Source organism: Spermophilus citellus (genome assembly GCF_964194105.1).
Source record: "Spermophilus citellus genome assembly, chromosome: 7".
Taxonomy (NCBI): domain Eukaryota; kingdom Metazoa; phylum Chordata; class Mammalia; order Rodentia; family Sciuridae; genus Spermophilus; species Spermophilus citellus.
Window position 1 is genome coordinate 94,148,276 of NC_138188.1, and position 18,608 is coordinate 94,166,883.

General features: G+C 35.0%; 2 protein-coding genes across 7 annotated transcripts in view; one reads left to right on the top strand and one right to left on the bottom strand.

The window, feature by feature from the left end:
* Window positions 1–7,598, bottom strand: part of CIP2A (cellular inhibitor of PP2A) — a 39,867-nt gene extending 32,269 nt beyond the window's left edge. The window contains exons 1-4 of the mRNA XM_081301627.1: window positions 7,469–7,598; window positions 3,510–3,657; window positions 1,397–1,509; window positions 80–174 (exon numbers count right to left, since the gene is read on the bottom strand). Of these exons, the coding sequence (XP_081157753.1) occupies window positions 80–174; window positions 1,397–1,509; window positions 3,510–3,657; window positions 7,469–7,570 (458 nt within the window). The 5' untranslated portion in view covers window positions 7,571–7,598. The remainder of the gene's footprint in view (window positions 1–79; window positions 175–1,396; window positions 1,510–3,509; window positions 3,658–7,468) is intronic.
* A 139-nt stretch (window positions 7,599–7,737) lies between these two features.
* The window catches only part of DZIP3 (DAZ interacting zinc finger protein 3), a 91,954-nt gene continuing 81,083 nt past the window's right edge, over window positions 7,738–18,608 (top strand). Inside the window, exons 1-2 of one of the 6 annotated variants that reach the window (XM_081301621.1) lie at window positions 7,738–8,311; window positions 8,740–8,803. The gene's annotated coding sequence lies outside the window, so the exon portion shown is untranslated. The remainder of the gene's footprint in view (window positions 8,312–8,739; window positions 8,804–18,608) is intronic. The other 5 variants (XM_081301623.1, XM_081301620.1, XM_081301622.1 and 2 more) reach the window with 5 other exon arrangements.

Below are 18,608 nucleotides of genomic sequence, written 5' to 3' on the forward strand. Positions count from 1 at the left end.
GAAAAATTAATCTACCACATCATTTTAGTTTAAAAATAAACCAATAAATTATTTGGTTACATGTTTAGTGCATACTCACATATGATGTATCAAGAATGTAATTAATTCATCCATATTGGCACCAGAATGGAAAACTTTGACATTATAAGTTAACCTCTGCAGAAGCTGAATGCACTAAGAACAAAAAAATACTTATGAATATAAACACATAAAAACCCATTGGTACCTACTCACATGACTGGGCAGTTGCACATATTATGAGAATGTCATCATTTGAAGAGGCAAAGGTTAGGGCAAGAATTTTGTCATTTCTTAGAGCAATATTTTTTTTTCCTTTTTTAAAAATTTCAAACACATACCAAGTAATGAGACTAATAGGAAGCTTTGAGTTTATCACTTAATTCACACATTTCTACACATTCTACATGAAAAAGCACATCAGTGTTAACAATTTGGGAGTGGTATAATTGTATCTCTCAGGGGGTCACTGTTATTAAAGGTTTGATTCCCAGGCTGATGCTATTAGGAGGTGGTGAAACATCTGAGAGGTGGGGCTTGGTGCTAGATATTTGGGTCACTGGGTACATGAAATCTTTCTCATGTGTCCTCTTTGGTAGTTCTCAAGAGAGAAAGGTTGCAAAAGGAGCAAGCTTGGCCCTATTATCTCACTATGATTATGCTCTTGCTATTGCTATCTGATATGATGTGACTGCAGCCATAAGGGCCTTTGTCAGAACGGAACTGATATAGATGCCATGCTCCTGAACCTCCCAAACTGTGAGCCAGTAAACCTTTTGTCTTTAGTGTACTCTCTCAGGTTCTGAAAACTTAGTAACATAAAACTAACATAATCATCAACATTGTTCACTTAATCATCCTACAAGTGAATACAGAGTGAAACACATACATAGCTCATTAATTGATTAAAAGATATTTTTCAAATTTAATCAATTCTAAAATTGCATGCCAATTTAATTGCTGATATTTCTCCATCTTACAATTGCTTACATTTTAGATTCAATGAAATTTCACATTTTTAAGAGCTTTCAATCTTTACTAAATAAAACTATGACCATAGCTTTAATTTTTGTAGGATGTTTCATCAATAGATTGAGACTAGATGCCAACTCAAATTATATTTTAATATGAATAGCTTACATTTCAAAATGCAGACATCTGTTATAAAGTAGATTTAGGTTTCTTCAAGAATGGTTATAGTATGGGTAAAATTCCTTTCTCTAGAAACAATTACGTGTGTGACCAAACAGCTCTTTATGACAAGAACCATGCCTAATCGTGTTGTTATATCATCATATATGGTTTAACAGTTTATAACAGATATTGTCAGTTTTGATCTGGAAATAAGTGTTACAGCACACTATGTGGGTATGCATACCTGCAAAAACACTGAATCACTGTGGCATGTGCTGCTCCGACAGATCACTCCTGCCAGCACACTATTCAGATTATACGTATTCTGAAGACAATCTCTGGTTTCATTGTCTACAGCTGTAAGTTAAAATAAAATGGTACAAACTATATTTTTTAAAAATTATTTTTAGGTATACATAACAGTATAGTGCATTTTGACATATTATACACACATGGAGTATAACTTCCCATTATACGTGATGGTTGTACCCAAAGTAGAGCTTCACTGGTCGTGTATTCATATATGAACCTAGGAAAGTTAGGTCCGATTCTACTGTCTTTCCTATTCCCTTCCACTCTCCCTTCTCTTCATATTTTTTTAATATGGACTTCATGAATGAAAGGAAGTAATTTTAAATTTATTTCACATAAGTTGTCATTTAAGAAAATAAAGTGTGAAAATATGGTTATTTATCAACACCCTCCAATTCAGAAACTCAAATGATTTCTCTATGGAGAATAAGTTAATATCAAAGAAAAAACTCATTTTACATCCTTATAGAAATATTGCTATTAACAGATTATCACTTTGACTTTTGTTGTAAACCAGAAAGCTTCTACAATATAAATCTATTAATTAAAAGTATATATAACTTAAAAATAAAGATTATCACTTAAAAATTGTCTAGTATATTTAAATGTTGAAATTGCACCTAAATTGTTGGTGGGTGTTAGAAGAGGAATAAATGTTTTAAAAGCAATTTATGCAGGTGGCACACCCCAGCCAGATGCTAAGGAGGCTGAGACAAGCATATTGGAGATTCAATGCCAGGCTCTGGAACTTAGTGAGACCCTGTCTCAAACATAAAAAATAAAAAGTGTTGGGGATATAGCTCAATGGTCAATAGCCCCTGGTTTCAATCCCTGGTATATAAAGAAAAAAAAAAAAAAAGCAATTTACTTCCTGTAATAGCTATCTAATTTTAAAATGACCTGAAAATTTTACTCGGAATTTTGAGGGAAATTACATAAAAAAATGTTCATTGCACTATTGAGTTTATTTATTTTTTGGTACTAGAGATCAAACCCCAGAGGTAGTCACTGGGTTTACACTATGCTGTATAGACAGAGAATGGCAGAAGTTTAGAAGAATGAATAATCCTCTTTCACACTGATACCCATTTCTGCATACTTAGCAGTTGTTTCCATAAGATCTGCACAAAGGCATTCACTATCAATGCCCCCATGCCCAGCACACTATTGACTCTAGAAGCAAAAGTTGAAAAATAACATCACCATTAGGAGAATGAGCAAAGACTCATCCCATCTTACTCTACAACTAGGCTTACTAATTTGGTAGCCATTACGTTATATATGTGGTTATTTATATTTAGATTAATTAAAGATTTAGTTTCTCAGTATTCTACCTATACTTCAAATGCTTAATGGCCCTGTGTAGTAAGTCTTACTTGACTGGACAATAAGGACCTAAAAAATTTCTATCATTAAAAAAACTTCTATTCTTCTATTGAACAATGCCTCCCTGTATTAGTATTTCCATATCACTTGAGTTTATTAAGCTTATCTTCATTTTACAACTACACACAGAAATATCCCACTCCTTCCACCTCATGCTCAAATGGGGGATGGGGGCTAATCATTAAGTAAATGCAAAGGGAAAAAAAAAATTAGAAAAAGCAACCACAGTATTTTTATCCCTGGTTCAAAATTCTCTGTAATGTTTATCACAGAAAAAAATGATTTTTTGGTTGGTAACAATGATTTTCTGAATGGTGTATTCAATACTGCCATTATGTAGGTACAGATTTTTGTAGTTTATAAATTCCAAAGCAGCTTAACATTTCCCAAACTGCATTCTTTCCTATAAAACATGGAATCTTTGAAATGCTTTTGATTCCTTGACCTAATATTTTAAGAAATGACATATTATCCTTTTTCTAAAGATTCACAATGCATAGTAACTCTGAAAAGTTCTGCAATGAAGAAATCTTTTGAATGTGACTTGTTCTCCAAGGGAATTTATAATTAAATTTGGACTACAGAAAATATTAAATTCATATATTTTCCAAAAACTGGAATAAAAAAAAAAAAAAAAAGAAAGAAACTAAATGCATTACCTAGTTGAGACAGCAAACTGATAATACTTAAGATCAGTGAAGCACTTATGTTTGGGTCTTCCAGTAGTTCCACAAGGCAACTTAAGCATTCACTTGGTAGTATCTGATTTGAGGTAAACAGTCGTGTGAGCTTTTGTCCAGAAATTACCTATTAAATGGTATACAAAATGTGTCAGTTAAGAGTTGGCAATTTTCACCTCTTCTTTGTTTCAAATAATAAGCTCAGTTTTTTCAAAGTGCTACTGCCACTTTCTTTCCCATTATGAAAAATTCACACATCCTAGATTATCTAATCCTCCCTCACTAGCTACAGTAATCACTTGGATCTTAGTTTAAATTCTTTCCTTCCAGTCAATTTTTCTTAAGTCACACCATATAAGTTATGTTGACTTGTAGCCTACCATACACTATACCTCTTTTTCATGCGGTAGCAAACTTTTGACTATCTAGTAATATTTGTCTTCCATACTATATTGAACACTCTACAAAACTCTAGACTAAAAATTTGCCCTTTATTACTTATACATTTATTTTATAAATGAATTCTAGTTTCACTGACTTTGAGGGAGAATGAAAAAATGAAACCTCAAGGGTAACTATGGATTGCTCCTTTGCAAAGATAAGACCTAAGTCCAAAAAGTAAGAGATAATAGAGAATATAGTTAAAAAAGAATTTTAAGTAGCCGGGATAGGCATTAAAAATTTAATTTTTGTTTATTCAATTTTTTATTCCTCTCTTTTTTTTTTAAAGAGAGAGAGAGAGAGAATTCTTTAATATTCATTTTCTAATTTTCGGTGGACACAACATCTTTGTTTGTATGTGGTGCTGAGGATCGAACCCGGGCCGGGCCGCACGCATGACAGGCAACCTCGTTCCTCTCTTACAACCAACAAAGAAAGGAGAGTCACAATGTAAAGCTTGGATTGAAAAACAAAACCAGGTGGCAGAAAGCATGAATTTCCAAAATGCTTTACAAATTATTTATTATTAAGCATCCTTTTATATTAAGATAGAAAAACCATTAGTTACTTCAAAATTAGATTAAATCTGTTCTAAATACTTTAAAAATTTTCTGCTTTATTATCCCTCTAATTTTCTTTGCCTGCTTTATTATCTCTCTAATCTTTCTTTTCTGATCTTTTATTCCTTCACCCATGTTAGTTTTCTTTGAAAGCTTTGGTGTTAAGAGTTTCACATTGGGCTGGGGATGTGGCTCAAGCGGTAGCGCGCTCGTCTGGCATGCGTGCGGCCGGGGTTCGATCCTCAGCACCACATACCAACAAAGATGTTGTGTCCGCTGAGAACTAAAAAATGAATGTTAAAGAAAGTTCTCTCTCTCTCTCTCTCTCTCTCCCTCTATCACTCGCTCTTAAAAAAAAAAAAAAAAAAAGAGTTTCACATTATCTGTTCCCAAGGAGTATAGTTTTTACATTGATAACTGTAGTCCTTTAGAAAATTAAGACCATACTTTTTGTGTATTGGATACTGGGGATTGAACCCAGGGCACTTTACTACTGAACTATGACCTTTTCAAAAAATTTGAGACAGGCCCAGGCTGGTCTTGAACATATGATGTTCTTGCCTTAGCCTCCCAAGTAACTGAGATTACAGGCATGCACCACCAGGCCCAATCTGAATGCTACTTTTAATTTCTAGTCACAAGGTTACTGTTGCGAAATATCATCATCAAGAATCAGCTCAGCCTATAAAGAACCAATTAAGAAACTATGAACAGGGGCTGGGGATGTGGCTCAAGCAGTAGCACGCTCGCCTGGCATGTGTGCGGTCCAGGTTCCATCCTCAGTACCACATACAAACAAAGATGTTGTGTCTGCCAAAAACTAAAAAAAAAAAAAAAAAAAAAATAAGTATTAAAATTCTCTCTCTCTCTCTCTCTTAAAAAAAAAAAAAAATAAAGAAAGAAACTATGAACAAATAGAAGGAAGACCACTACAATAGTCGAAGTGGAAACAGGAAGGAGAAAGAGGGGGAAAGAATAAGTACTAGCGACTCAAGTAGAGACAATTATATTCCATGCTTGTATGATTATGCAAAATGTACCCCAATATTATGTATAACTATTAATACAAAAAAATCAACTCAACTTAGCTTTGTGAATCATAAAAAATTCAAAGCTCAAGTCCTGCATGGGGCTATATAGACAAAGTATGGAGGAAGTTCGGAAGAATGGATAATCCCCTTTCATGCTGATACCCATTTCTGCATTCTCAGTTCTTTTCTGAGATCTGCACAAGGCATTCACCATCAGAAATATAAATATCACCTACCTAATGGCAAAATTAAAAACTATGAAAACACCAAGGAGTGGTGTGGATGAGTGATGGTAAATTTCATATATTGCTGGTGGGAGAGTAAAATGCCCATCTCTCAGAAAACTATTAAGCAATTTCATCTAAAACTGAACATAAATCTATCTTATGACCCAATGATTCCATTCGTAGGTATATTAAAGAAATGGGTAGGTGCATATATCCCAAAAAGTATATGAAATTTTTTTTTAATAATTTTATTCACAATTCCATCCAGAACTGGAAACAACTCAAATGCTAATTAACAGGAGAATGTATGTAAATTGTTTACATTTGTGCAATGAGATTCTAGACAGCAACAAAAAAGAATGAAGTACTGGTACATGAGCAACCTGCATAAATTTCACAGATTATAGTCAGACAAAAGAGTACATGTTGTTTAAGTCCAGTTATTTGAAAGTTATGTGAAGGGACAATGAAAAAAATTATGGGGATGCTGAAAATGTTCTATAATATGATGCAGGAGATAGCTACTAAATGTACACATATGTCAAAAAACCTATCAAGCTCTTTGCTTAAGATGAATACATTTATGTACTGTACTCTAAATTACAAAAATAATGTCCCTAAGAGTATTAACCTAAAGCCAGTGCGCTTTGTATCTTTAAATCAATAGTAAAAGAGTTTTCTGTAAAATTCTTCAAAGTTTAGGTAAACAGCATTCAAGAAGGACTAGGACTCTATGTCCCAAATTTCCTTAGTTTCTTTCAGTTCACAATAGCATTACATTCAAATTCACAACAACCCTGTTCTTGAAGAGAGGTCATGTTTTAGGTTGGTATTTCTAAGTGTTTAACTCCTAATTCTTAAATAAAACTGACGACCCTAACCTTTTGGCTTTCTGGAGTCTGCAATGTTCTATCCTAATTGAGAAGCTCAGCCTTAAACATTTAACAACTAACACCTTAATTATTAGGTTTGCAGGGGCTTTCATGGAGTAACGAATAAAAAAAAAAAAAAAAGAAATGTACAGCAATAAAGTTTAAGGGAACAAAGATACATTTATTAAACTCCAGTTTCTCTATAAAGACTGATGCTACTGTACCTTTCACAATCGTCTTTTATCTGTAGCAATCACAGGTACTATCTGCTAATAATAATCATAGGGTTAATATAACACATAGAATGTATTTTAAAATTCTGTTCCATTTTAACAGGGAAAGCTCAGAGAAATAAAATAAGCTTTAAATGAGAACCTAAATTTAAGAGCCTTAAACAGGACAGCTTATACTAAAATCACTGGGAACGAATAGCAGGACTTTCTCCACCTCTGTCCCCGAAGATCGCTGAACACTGGGAAGGCTCGGTTTCAACGGGGGGGGGGGGGTGGTGGAAAAACAAGAAGCAAAGAAAGTGAAAGGACGACTCTGAGCTTTCTTTACCTATAAGAAACAGCCCAGATTTCCCACCCGCTCTTTTCCTGGAGTCCTCCGTAGGCCCTCCTCTCTCGCTGCAGCCACCTGAACGCTTATACTCACTCGCCCTCATAATACAAAATGACAGTTAAGAGAGTGAAGAGCTGTCCTTTCTGCCCCAAGCTGGGGCCGCCACTCCCCGGCCACACCAGGATCCGTGGTAATTATTAAGGACGGAGAACCCAATTTGTCCCACCCCGCGAAATCCTTTACCTCCAAGTGCCGCAAAAGCTGAGTAGCGTTCGCTTCTGACTTAACGGCTTTGTATTGACTGATGGTCAAGAGCAAGGACTTCAAGCAGGCGGTGGAGTCCATCGGGACAGACCAGTCCGCGGTGCTGACCAAAAAGCCGCCCCGTCTCCGTCCGCTCGGGCTTCCAGTGTTCACCGCGCTTTTTTCGTTTTGCGGCTCCACCCACTCCCAGTTGTTTCCGGTTCCGGTCGAGCTCCGGAAGTTTCGAGACACTCTGAGGGACTGCTAGGTCTGCGGGGAGGGGTGGGCCTAGGGGTCCAGGCGCTCTGTGGGTCTGGAAAAGGGATTGAGAGACGGCCTCTTAGCCCCTTTTACACAAAAGGCCGCGAGGTTTCAGATTGAGCTCCGCGAATACGAGAAATCTCGCGATAAACGCGATTGCGGCTTAACTTGTGGAGGGGCGGTTAGGCTCCGGGGGTCGGTCCTTGCTAAGTAGTGTGTTCTGTTTTCGTGTGTTTCCTCGGCCTTCACGCTGGAGGGCCAGTTTTTTCTTTGTGCATCATCTTCTACCAGAGAAATGGTCGCTTTCCCCTAGTCTAGACACGGTGAGGAGATCTGAGGAGAAGAATCTTTGGGTCCTGGATTTTGACGCGGCCTGGGAGGGGCCTCAATTTTAAGTCTTGCTGCAACCACCCCTTATGCCTAGGAGTGAATATTTCTCAAGAGAGGACCTGTGTGTGGTACCTGGGGTTCTACAGCAAGTTAGTCATGCCCTTACACTAGTGCCAAACTTCCTCCAGAAAGCTACCTCGGGGACGCCTGGGCCAGGTATTGCTCCGGAGGATGTTCTCAGCGTTAATTTTTGTAAGCGAAGTTGTCTGTGTGTCTAGCATGACTTGTGAAGTTCGATGATGACGAAAATGACACTTTGCATTTTTTGATGAGAGGTAATATGCATGTGTAGAGTGAAGTGAGTAACTGATTCTGGAACTTTCAAAATAGTGTATGCTGATGACGAATAAAACCTTAAAAACCAGGTTGTAGACAATTGTGCGGATACAGCACAAGTCCGTTTAATTCGGAAATCACGTTTTGTCAATTGAAGAAACTTTCTGTGCCAGTACTTTTGTTAAGACACACTGTATTTTTATATTAAAACTCGATTTAAAATTAAATAGGATAGTTGAAAATCTTTTGGACCATTGAGACATTCATGTAAAAGTTTGGGGGTACCTAATGTATTCATTTATTCATTTCCCATGTTAAATAATTATTGAATGTTTATGAGTTAGGCATTGCCAATCTGGGAACAAAGAGAAGGAAGTACCCCCTGCTAGGAAGGAACTGTCTGATAAGGTAAATATCCTAAATAAAAAGTATTTTAGGAATTCACCACATAAATGAAAGTCTCTTATCAGTGATTGTAAAGAATGGAACTGTGTTTTTTACAAATCATTGCTTCATCTTTGACTATGTGACTCCAGGCAGGTTCTCACTGTTCCAGTCTTTTCTTAAAGTAAAATCTAAGTATGATCTGTTTGACAGGATTTCTCATTCAATAAATTAATTCGTTGAGATTCTACCATGTACTTGTTCTAGGCTCTAGAGATTCAGTGAATAAACACCAAAATTCTTAATGGCATAGAACTTACATTCTGGTAGGAAATCTATAATAAACAGAAAAATAAGGAAAACGATGGAGGAAAACATAAAGAGTATTGTTACCTCATAGAGAAGCAACATTTGAGGAAATACTTTTAGGAGTTGAGAAAAAGCTATATTCATTAGTGGGAAAAGTTTCTAGTTAGTGAGAATAGCGAGAACAAAGACTCTAAAGTGGAAATGTGACAACATACTAGGAATACAGAGTAGAGAGCAAGAATGAGTGGTAGAGATACAGAGATGAGGTCATATAAGATCTTGCAAGACCTTTGAGTTAATCAACATGAAGAATGAATTATTGAGCGTGTACTGCATATGTCTCTAATTCCAGCTACTGGGAGGCAGGAGGATTACAGTTTCAAGATGAGCTTCCATAAAGTAGCTAGAGCCTGTCTCAAAATGGAAAATACGGCTAGAGATGTAGTTCAGTGGTTAGCATCCTTGGGTTCAATTCCCAGTACCAAAAAAAAAAAAAAAGGAATTATTGCTTGACAATTATTTTGTGTTAGTTACACGTTTGGTAAATGGAGTGTTAAGATTTTGGTAGTATTACACTTTTTCACCTCCAATTACAGGAGTAAGCATCACCATTTTTAGCACCTGCAAAAGGCTCCAACTCCGAGGGTGTGAGCCTTCTTTTGAATCTTGCATTTTAACTTAAGCGGTAACAAAATTCTGCATTTTCTTTTGTTTATTTTAATATAAAGTAATTTTTTCTCGTGAAAAAATCTTCACCAAATTTAATGGAAGCTTAGTAATATAAACATGTTTGTAGCTGTGAGAAACCTGGGCATTTTTAGTCAGTGATACTTGCATTCCTAATTTGGTAAACAGAACCATGTTTTTATTCCTTAAAAAGGGTAAAGAGTAGATGAAGGAGATGACGCTCAGTCCAGGTGACTAAAGGCCTTGCGCTTGGATTCCATTTTGAGTGCTGTAGTGATCTCTGTTTTTAAATTGGGACCTTATCTAGTCAATTTGTGTCTTAGATTGATTACTCTGGCTGAGGAATGGGCTATGATTTTGAGAGGGGAAACACTAGAAATAGGGAGACTAATTTGCTTCTGTCTTTGCAAAGGATAACTAGGATAATTGATTTGGAGATTTAGAAGGGGTAAAAATTTGAGAAATATTTATGAGGTCAATTTGGATTCAGTGACTATACGTGAAGATTGAGGAGAAGGATTGCTCTAGAAGGATTTCCAAATTTCTAGGTTGTGTAATTAGGAGAACACACAGGTATTGCTGAGGTAGTCAATCAACAGTATTTGGGGTATATTTTTTATTCAGTGAAATTTTATATAGTTTATCATAATTTTGTACCATTGAATTATATTTCTAGGTATTTATAATTTTTTATAATTTTAAGAAGATTCTCTTTTTCTCTTACAAATTTTTGTTGTTACTCTTAAGAAATAGATGCTAATTTTTTGGTTTGCATTTAAATCAGGCTACTTATCAAAATCTCTTAGTAATTTTTTTTTTAATTTAAAAAATTTTTTTAGTTGTGAAGCCTCAGGACAATGAGGCAATACTTTTGATTACTTATTGTGATGTACACAATACTTTTTTTTTTTTTTTTTTTTTTTTTTTAATGTGCTGAGGATCAAACCCAGTGCCCTGCACATGCTAGGCAAGTGCTCTACCAGTGAGCCACAACCCCAGCCTCTCTTAATAATTCTAATAGAGTTGTGTTTATTCTCTAGACTTTCTTATATCATTGGTAAATAATTACTTTATCTTCCAATATTATCTTATTGTATTGGCATAATCTTGAAAGTATAAAAAATCATGATAACATTGAATATCTTTAATGAGAATGACCAGTATTTTGGGGAAGGTTTCCAGGAATTGAACTCAGGGGCACTCAACCACTGAGCCACATCCCCTGCCCTTCTTTGCATTTTATTTAGTAACAGGGTCTTACTAAGTTGCTTAGCGCCTTGCTGTTGCTGAGGCTGACTTTGAACTTGCGATCCTTCTGCCTCAGACTCCTAAGCCCCTGGGATTACAGGCAGGCACCACCACACCTGGCCTAGTATTTTTTACACTCAGTATAATTTGTACTATTGACTTGTTATAAGTATTTTATATCATTTTTAGGAGATTCCTCTTTATATTATGTTGCATTTTTTCTTGGAATAATAATTACACAGACTAATTGAGCATTTGCCATGTGCCAGGCACTGTTCTAAGGACTTTCTACCTATCTATTTAATATTCATAACAGCTCCCTGCTATAGATTCTGTTATAATCATCATTTTACAGATGGAAAAAAAAAAACAACTAAAGTAAAGATGAAATAATTTGCCCAGGGTGACACAGGCAGTGGTAATAGACCCTGTTTTTGCTATGCTGTAGGTTTTGATTTTTTGATATTTTATTCAGGTATCATTATCTATGTTTTTAAGTGAGATTTTACAATATTTTTTCTTTATTCTTCTTTGGAATTTGGGTATGTATTACTTTTGAAAAATGAATTGCAGTGTTTCATTTTTAATGGTATAGAATAATGATAATCATATAGGAATTACTTGATCTATGCAGAATGAATACAAAACTGGCCTAATAAATTAAACTTGGTAGATTGTATAGTGGTAGATCTTCAACAAATTATGAATTTCTAATAAGATTATGAGTCTTATAATTTTCAACCTTTTCTTTAGTTATTTCTGGAAAAAATATTTAGCATACTAAATGTTTTCTAGATTTAAAAAGTATTGATATACAACAAGTTGCATTTAGTATTTTATTCTCTTAACTTCTCCCATGTAGTTTTAAATTTCCTTTTTCATTCTAATGTCTTTTTTTTCTTATTTGCATTTTTATGCACCTTTTCAAAAGAACCAACTTTAATTTGTTAATTCTTTTCCATTCATTTTTGAATCATTAATTTTGCTTGGCCTTTATTAATTCTATCCGCATACATACATTTGATTTTTTTTTTTTTAATAAAGATTTCTTGTTTAGTTGTAGATGGACACAACACCTTTATTTTGTTTATTTTTTTATGTGGTGCTGAGGATAGAACCCAGTGCCTCAATCATGCTAGGCGAGCACTCTGAGCCACAACCCCAGCCTCCATACATTTGGTTTTTTTCATAGTTTTGTAGAAGTTAAAGGCTTAGTACATTTTATATTCTGTATTTTTATAAAGAACACTTACTTTACACCAGTAATTTTAAAAACCTAAAGTCAGAATCTTCATTTTTACCTTTAAAAAAAAAGTCATTTTAACCAGTCAGGAAAATATAATTGAAAAATGCTACAATCAAATATCTACTGAGTGCCAATACTATTTTCAAAGAGGTTATACTCTTTTGGGGAACAAGAATAAGTACTATTAAGAGAAATAGAGAATGTTGTAGAATACACATTTTTTTAAGGATAAAATGTTAAGTATCTAGTTCCTTCATTCTTCAAGGATTTGCATAAAGTATCTCTTTGTGAACTTTTATTACTGTTTGTTCTTTATATTTGGCTTAGATATTTTCCATAGTTTAGGGATCAGGCTTCAAGGAGTAAACAACACTTGGTTAGGATCTTATAACATGAGTTTATGCCGGACTAGTTCCTTTATTTGTTCTGGAAAAACCTAAAACATGTTGTCTTCAATTCTGAAAATACTAATTTTTAATCTCTTTTAATCAGGGTTTAAGCTATGTTAAATGAATCAAACTGAATGAAGATGTGAATTATAGTTTTTACAGAACTGCAGTTTGTAGAATACTGAATATTGTAACATGAGAATTGTACCAGAATTGTAAACAGAGGATCAATTGTTCATTCATTCATCCACCATGTACTTAATGAATACTTAAGTGCTAGGTATATTTCAAAGGATTCTGAGGATGTGGCAGTGAACAAAATAGACAAAAAATTCTGCCTATGTAGTTTTTATTTTACTTTCTTGTCTGTCTGTTTTAGTTTTTGTCTTTCCCTTCAGTGCTGAGGAATAACTAAAGGACCTCATAATGGTAGGCAAGTGTTCTACCACTGAGCTACAATTCCAACCCTGAGTATTTTTTTGAGGGATAAAGATAATTAGACACATAAGTAAATGTTAGTAATAAGATTTATGGAGGGAGACAAATGGAGACAGAATAGGAACTATCAAAGTCAAATTAAGGTGTTGCAATATTTGCTAGGGCAAAGTGTTAATTGGTTTTGGCTGAATAACCAAGTCACCTCAAAAGTCAGTGGTTGAAATCATGAACATTTGTTTCTTGCCCACAGGTATGTGTGTTGATCTAACCTAACTTGTCTGAGTGGCTCTTTTCAGTCATTTTGTGGGAAGGTGCAGTTATCTGGAGCTCTGTTTTAAATGTCTAACATAACATCTGTTATATGTCAAGCAGGCTACTTAATTTAATATTGGTAATTAAAGGAGAGGTCAGGGCTGAAGGAAAACAAAAACCCTCCAGACTAAGTGGTGTAGAAAGTCAGTATGAATAGAGAAGACACATCTGAAATCTAAACCCCAGGGTACTTAAAAGTATTTAGAGAGATGTGGAAGAAACAGCAAAGGACATGGAGAAGTTTACTGCCAAAGAACACAAGTGCTGTCTTGACCTCCTGATCATCTTGACTTTTTTTTTTTTTTTTTGGTACCAGGGATTGAATTCGGGGGTACTTGACCACTGATCCATATCCCCAGCCTTATTTTGTATTTTATTTAGAGACAGAGTCTCACTGAGTTGCTTAGCACCTTGTTTTTTGCTGAAGCTGGCTTTGAACTCGTGATCCTCCTGCCTCAGCCTCTTGAGCTGCTGGGATTACAGACATGCATCACCATGCCTGGCCTCACCTTCACTTTTGAAGGAGCACATGGGCTGCCTTTTGACTTCTTTAGTAGGATTCTGGGTTAGCAAAGAAGGTACTCAATCTATTCATAAGTCCTCTTTACTTCTGTCTCCAGAAGGTTTGGGGTATGCAGGAGGATGTGTGACATTGTTCCTTGGGTGTAGTGGTTCATGCCTGTAATCTCAGTTATTTGGAAGGTTGAAGTGTGAGGATTGTGAGTTCAAGGCTAGCCTGGGCAATTCGGTGAGATCATTTCAAAAACAAAAGAAATATTGAGTCTTCAGCTATATCAGGTGCTATTTTAGTCACTGGGGATACAAAAAAGATTTATGCAGTTCAGTAACACATGCCAGTAATCTCAGCAGTTTGGGAGGCTGAGGCTGTAGTACTGCAAGTTTGAGACCAGCCTGGGCTACTTTGGGAGATCCTGTCTCAAAAAATAAAATGAGATGGAAATGTAGCTCAGTGGTAGAGTGCTCCTGGGATCAATCCTCAGTACTTAAAGAAAAAAAAAAAGTTTTTTTAGTAAGAATTCTCTGACATTGTGGGAATTACTAGGGGATTGTTTATTCAGTGGGCATAAACAGCAGATACAACAACAGTTTCATTGGCCCAGGTTTCAGAATTTCAAGCTAGCGAAATTCAGTGGTAGCAAATCGGCAGTGGTTGGCATTGGGTCATTTAGATACCATGTCCTTACTATAGCTAAAACCATTTACATATTGATATTAAATAATTTTTACCCTTTATGCAGAACCACAAAACAAGGTCTTTATAATTAGCGTCAACTCCCATTTTTCAGAAATGTTACCTTTGTCATAGAGATAGATCAGAAAAAAACAAAATTCTCTTTGCAATTATAGTCATGTGCCACATAATGTTTTGGTCAATGATAGACACATATATGATAGTGTTCCATAAGGTTATAATGGAGCTGAAAATTTCCTGTCATCCAGTGACATTCTAGCTGTCTTAACATCATAACTCAATGCCTTATTCACATTGTACATTTCAAGTATATAATATTTAGTAATAAACTTTTACTTTCTTTATATTTGTACCATACTTTTATTTTATCACTTATAAAAATAGCAATTTTAAATTAATTTTTAAAAAACTCAACTGTAAATTTGTATGACATGTTATCTGAGCAGCTTCATATCTATTTTAAAAATTTTTTTATTTGTTTATTTTTATGCAGTGCTAAGAATCGAACCCAGTGCCTCACGCATGTGAGGCAAGTGCTCTACCACTGAGCTACAGCCCCAGCTTCATATCTTGGATTTATCAAGTCTTCTTTGTATCAAGGGACCATGTCTAGCTACTATCTAAGTGACTTGTCAAACCATAAAATTTCATTTCTCACTTTTCAAATTGCTGATTTTTCTTTCCATACATTTCACAGAATTTATCTCCAGGTTAAGAGTAATTGTCTTGGATAAGTCTTGGATAATTTGGTTAATTTATTTATTTCTATTTATTTATTTATTTTTGCATTACAATTCTTAGTACACCCTTATACCACAATTTATCATATCTCTGATTTTATATAAGGTCTGTTGACACCAAATTCACATCTTCATACATGAATTTTGTATAATCATCCATGCTATTCCCCTTCTCCCTCTCTTTCCCTTCTACCCCTATTCCCTATCTAGAGGTAATCTTCCTCCTAGTTCTCCCTCCCAAACCCATTTTGAGTCACACCCTGCCCCCTTATATCAGAGAAGACATTCGGACATTTGTATGAAAGGATATTCTTCATAACCATAAGCTTATTCTACCTCTCACCTTACAAATGTATGCCTTTCTAAGAGGACTGGAGTAGCCACTGAGTCAAGTTAGGGATGGATAAGGTAGACTTCATCAATTGGTACAGACAGGTGCACAAAAAGAAGAGTTCTGTACTCTTTATGTAACAAAACTCAGTATTCTTTCTTTGTGATTATTGTCTAATGACTATTTTTTTAATTTGCTGAAGATAAATTTCACTTTTAGAGAATATGCTTTCATAGTATATGCTTCTTCCTTTGGTACCTACATATATTTCTGAGCAGAGTGGTATTTGCCTGCTTTCCTCCGAGCCCATGTTCGCTTTCTTTCTAGCGTGCACATGGGCACGCATGCTTGCTCGCTCTCTTCGTCTCTCTCCCTCTCTCTCCCTCTCTCTCCCTCTCTTCCTGTATCCCTCTCTCCCTCTCTCTCTTCCTCTGTCTCCCTCTCTCCTCTTCTCTCCCACCCTCTCTTACACTTTTCCTGTGTGTGTGTGTGTGTGTGTGTGTGTGTACACGCGTGCATGCGCGCGCACACTGGCACACCAGCTCAGTTTCTGTGGGCGCACTGGCGCGCACACACACCCGCGCACACATATATGCACTGGTTTGGGAATCAAGCTCGGGGCCACACCCATACTAGGTATGTGCTTTTTCACTGAATTACTTATCCAGTCCATAACACCTTGGTTTTCAGGTGGACAGTTTCATGTCGAAATGTTTTTTTTTTTTTAATTTTGTTTTTGTTTTGCGGGGCGGGGTGGAGGGTCAGAGAAATCCTAACCTGTGTATTATGGATACATTCTAAATATTCAAAACAAATACATGTGCGTATATGTTATACACGTGTATATATTATGTAGGTTTGCCTACTTAACTCCAGAAATAAATTACTGAATAGATGTAAATAGAATTAAAAACCTGCTTCTGACAATATGCTAATTTGCCTTAGACAGGCTTGTTTTCTTTATTGGGAGGAATGTGTATATATTTCAAGACTTCTCTGTGGTAAATTGCTATCCAGTGCTAACAATGATCTTTGTGAAGTAGAACACAGATGGACAGTGGGTTTGGAGGGACAGAAAATATGTGATTAAAATTTCTGCAGAACTTCTGGAATATATTTAATTCAGTGTTGATGTAGTAAATCTATCTTTCTAAAATAGGTATCAAGTTTTTATCAAGCTATTTGAGGTTGTTTAATGTAGCATTGTTTGTCATAGCAAATCTTTAAAAAAAAAATCCCAGACACAGCTAAGTTTTATCAGTAATGATCTGGTAAAAATGACATACAATGGCATATGATGCAGATCAAAGACTATAGATAGTAATATGTACTGATATGAAAATTCAAGGTGCTGCATACTAATTTACAATTCACATTGTGTGTATATATTTGAAAATAATTTTTGTTCCATTTCTTTTTTTAATTTTTTTAGTTCTTGATGGACTTTTATTTTATTAATTTATTTATATGCTGTGCTGAGAATTGAACCCAATGCCTCACACATGTGAGGCAAATGCTCTGCCACTGAGCCATAACCCCAGCCCTTTTGTCCCATTTCTTAAATCTCATGATTATTGTTTCCTCTCATAATAGCTTTTGCCCATCACTATAGAGAATTAAAGGAAAAGTAAACTAATTTTGTTGTAAACCTAAACAATTAAGTGATGAAGATGGTGATGATATGAACACTTTTTAATAGTGCTTAAATGTGTTTACAACCCTATGAAGTAGGACCCATCATTACCCCCATTTTTCAGATAAAACAAAGCATAGAGAATATTAATTTCATATAAAGTTGGATAGCTAGTATGTTTTAGAGCAGGCCTCTTTACCTCTGTAGAGTGATTCCAAAATTTTTGTGCTCATTATTAGTAATATATAGTCTTTCAAATTTTGACATTAATGGAAATCTAAATGAAATACTTTGTCATTTCACTGTCTTGTGGACAGATGTTTTGTTTGTGTTTCTGTATGCTAGACAATAATCAGTATGACCTTATTTTTTCCTTTCCAGAACAATTTGTTTTATATCCACATAATTAATCATCCTAACTCATTCATTTATCTTTAATTCTCAACCCAGGGCAATTTTGTGCCCCCAAGGGATTTTTGGCAATATCTGGAGATATCTTTGGTTGCCCCAATAGGCTGAGTGGTGTGGAGAGGCTGCTAAACATCTTTTTTTTTTTTTTTTATTGGTTGTTCACAACATTACAAAGCTTTACATATTAAAGAATTATCCAGTCCAGAATGTCAGTTGTGCTAAGATTTAGTTTGTATAAGAGAAGTTCTTAATAACTAAAATATGCAACTAAAAAATACCAAAGATATTAATTACTTTATTTTCAATCTAGTAGCATTGACAAAAGCGTGAACTCTCTTTTTTGCATCGTTACTCTCTTTTTCCTCCTGGCATTGTGTAATGTATAAGTGCCAGAGTTGACAAGGGTAGATAATTCATGGAACATCAATCTACCCATTGAAATGTGAATTTATTTGCAAATTAGAACCTTTAACTTGGTTAGATAACTTAGTCAAGATAAATATATGAATGGATTTTTACAAAAAAATGTGTCCACAGATCTCTTAGGGAGGTGACAATAGAGCTACAAAATAAATGTTTAAGTGATTAATAAAATAAACGAGCTGTTCCTGCTTTGATGTGAATAAGCACAGCTTTAAAAATTGAAACTGAAACAATTTTTTTTAGTTTATTGATTTTATTTTTTAAAAATACACGACAGTGGAATGTATTACAATTCTTATTATACATATAGAGTACAGTTTTTCATATCTTTGTATATAGAGTATGTTCATGCCAATTCATGCCTTTATACATGTACTTTTTTTTGCATTACAATTCTTATTACACATATATACTACAAGTTTTCATATCTCTATATAAAGTATGTTGAC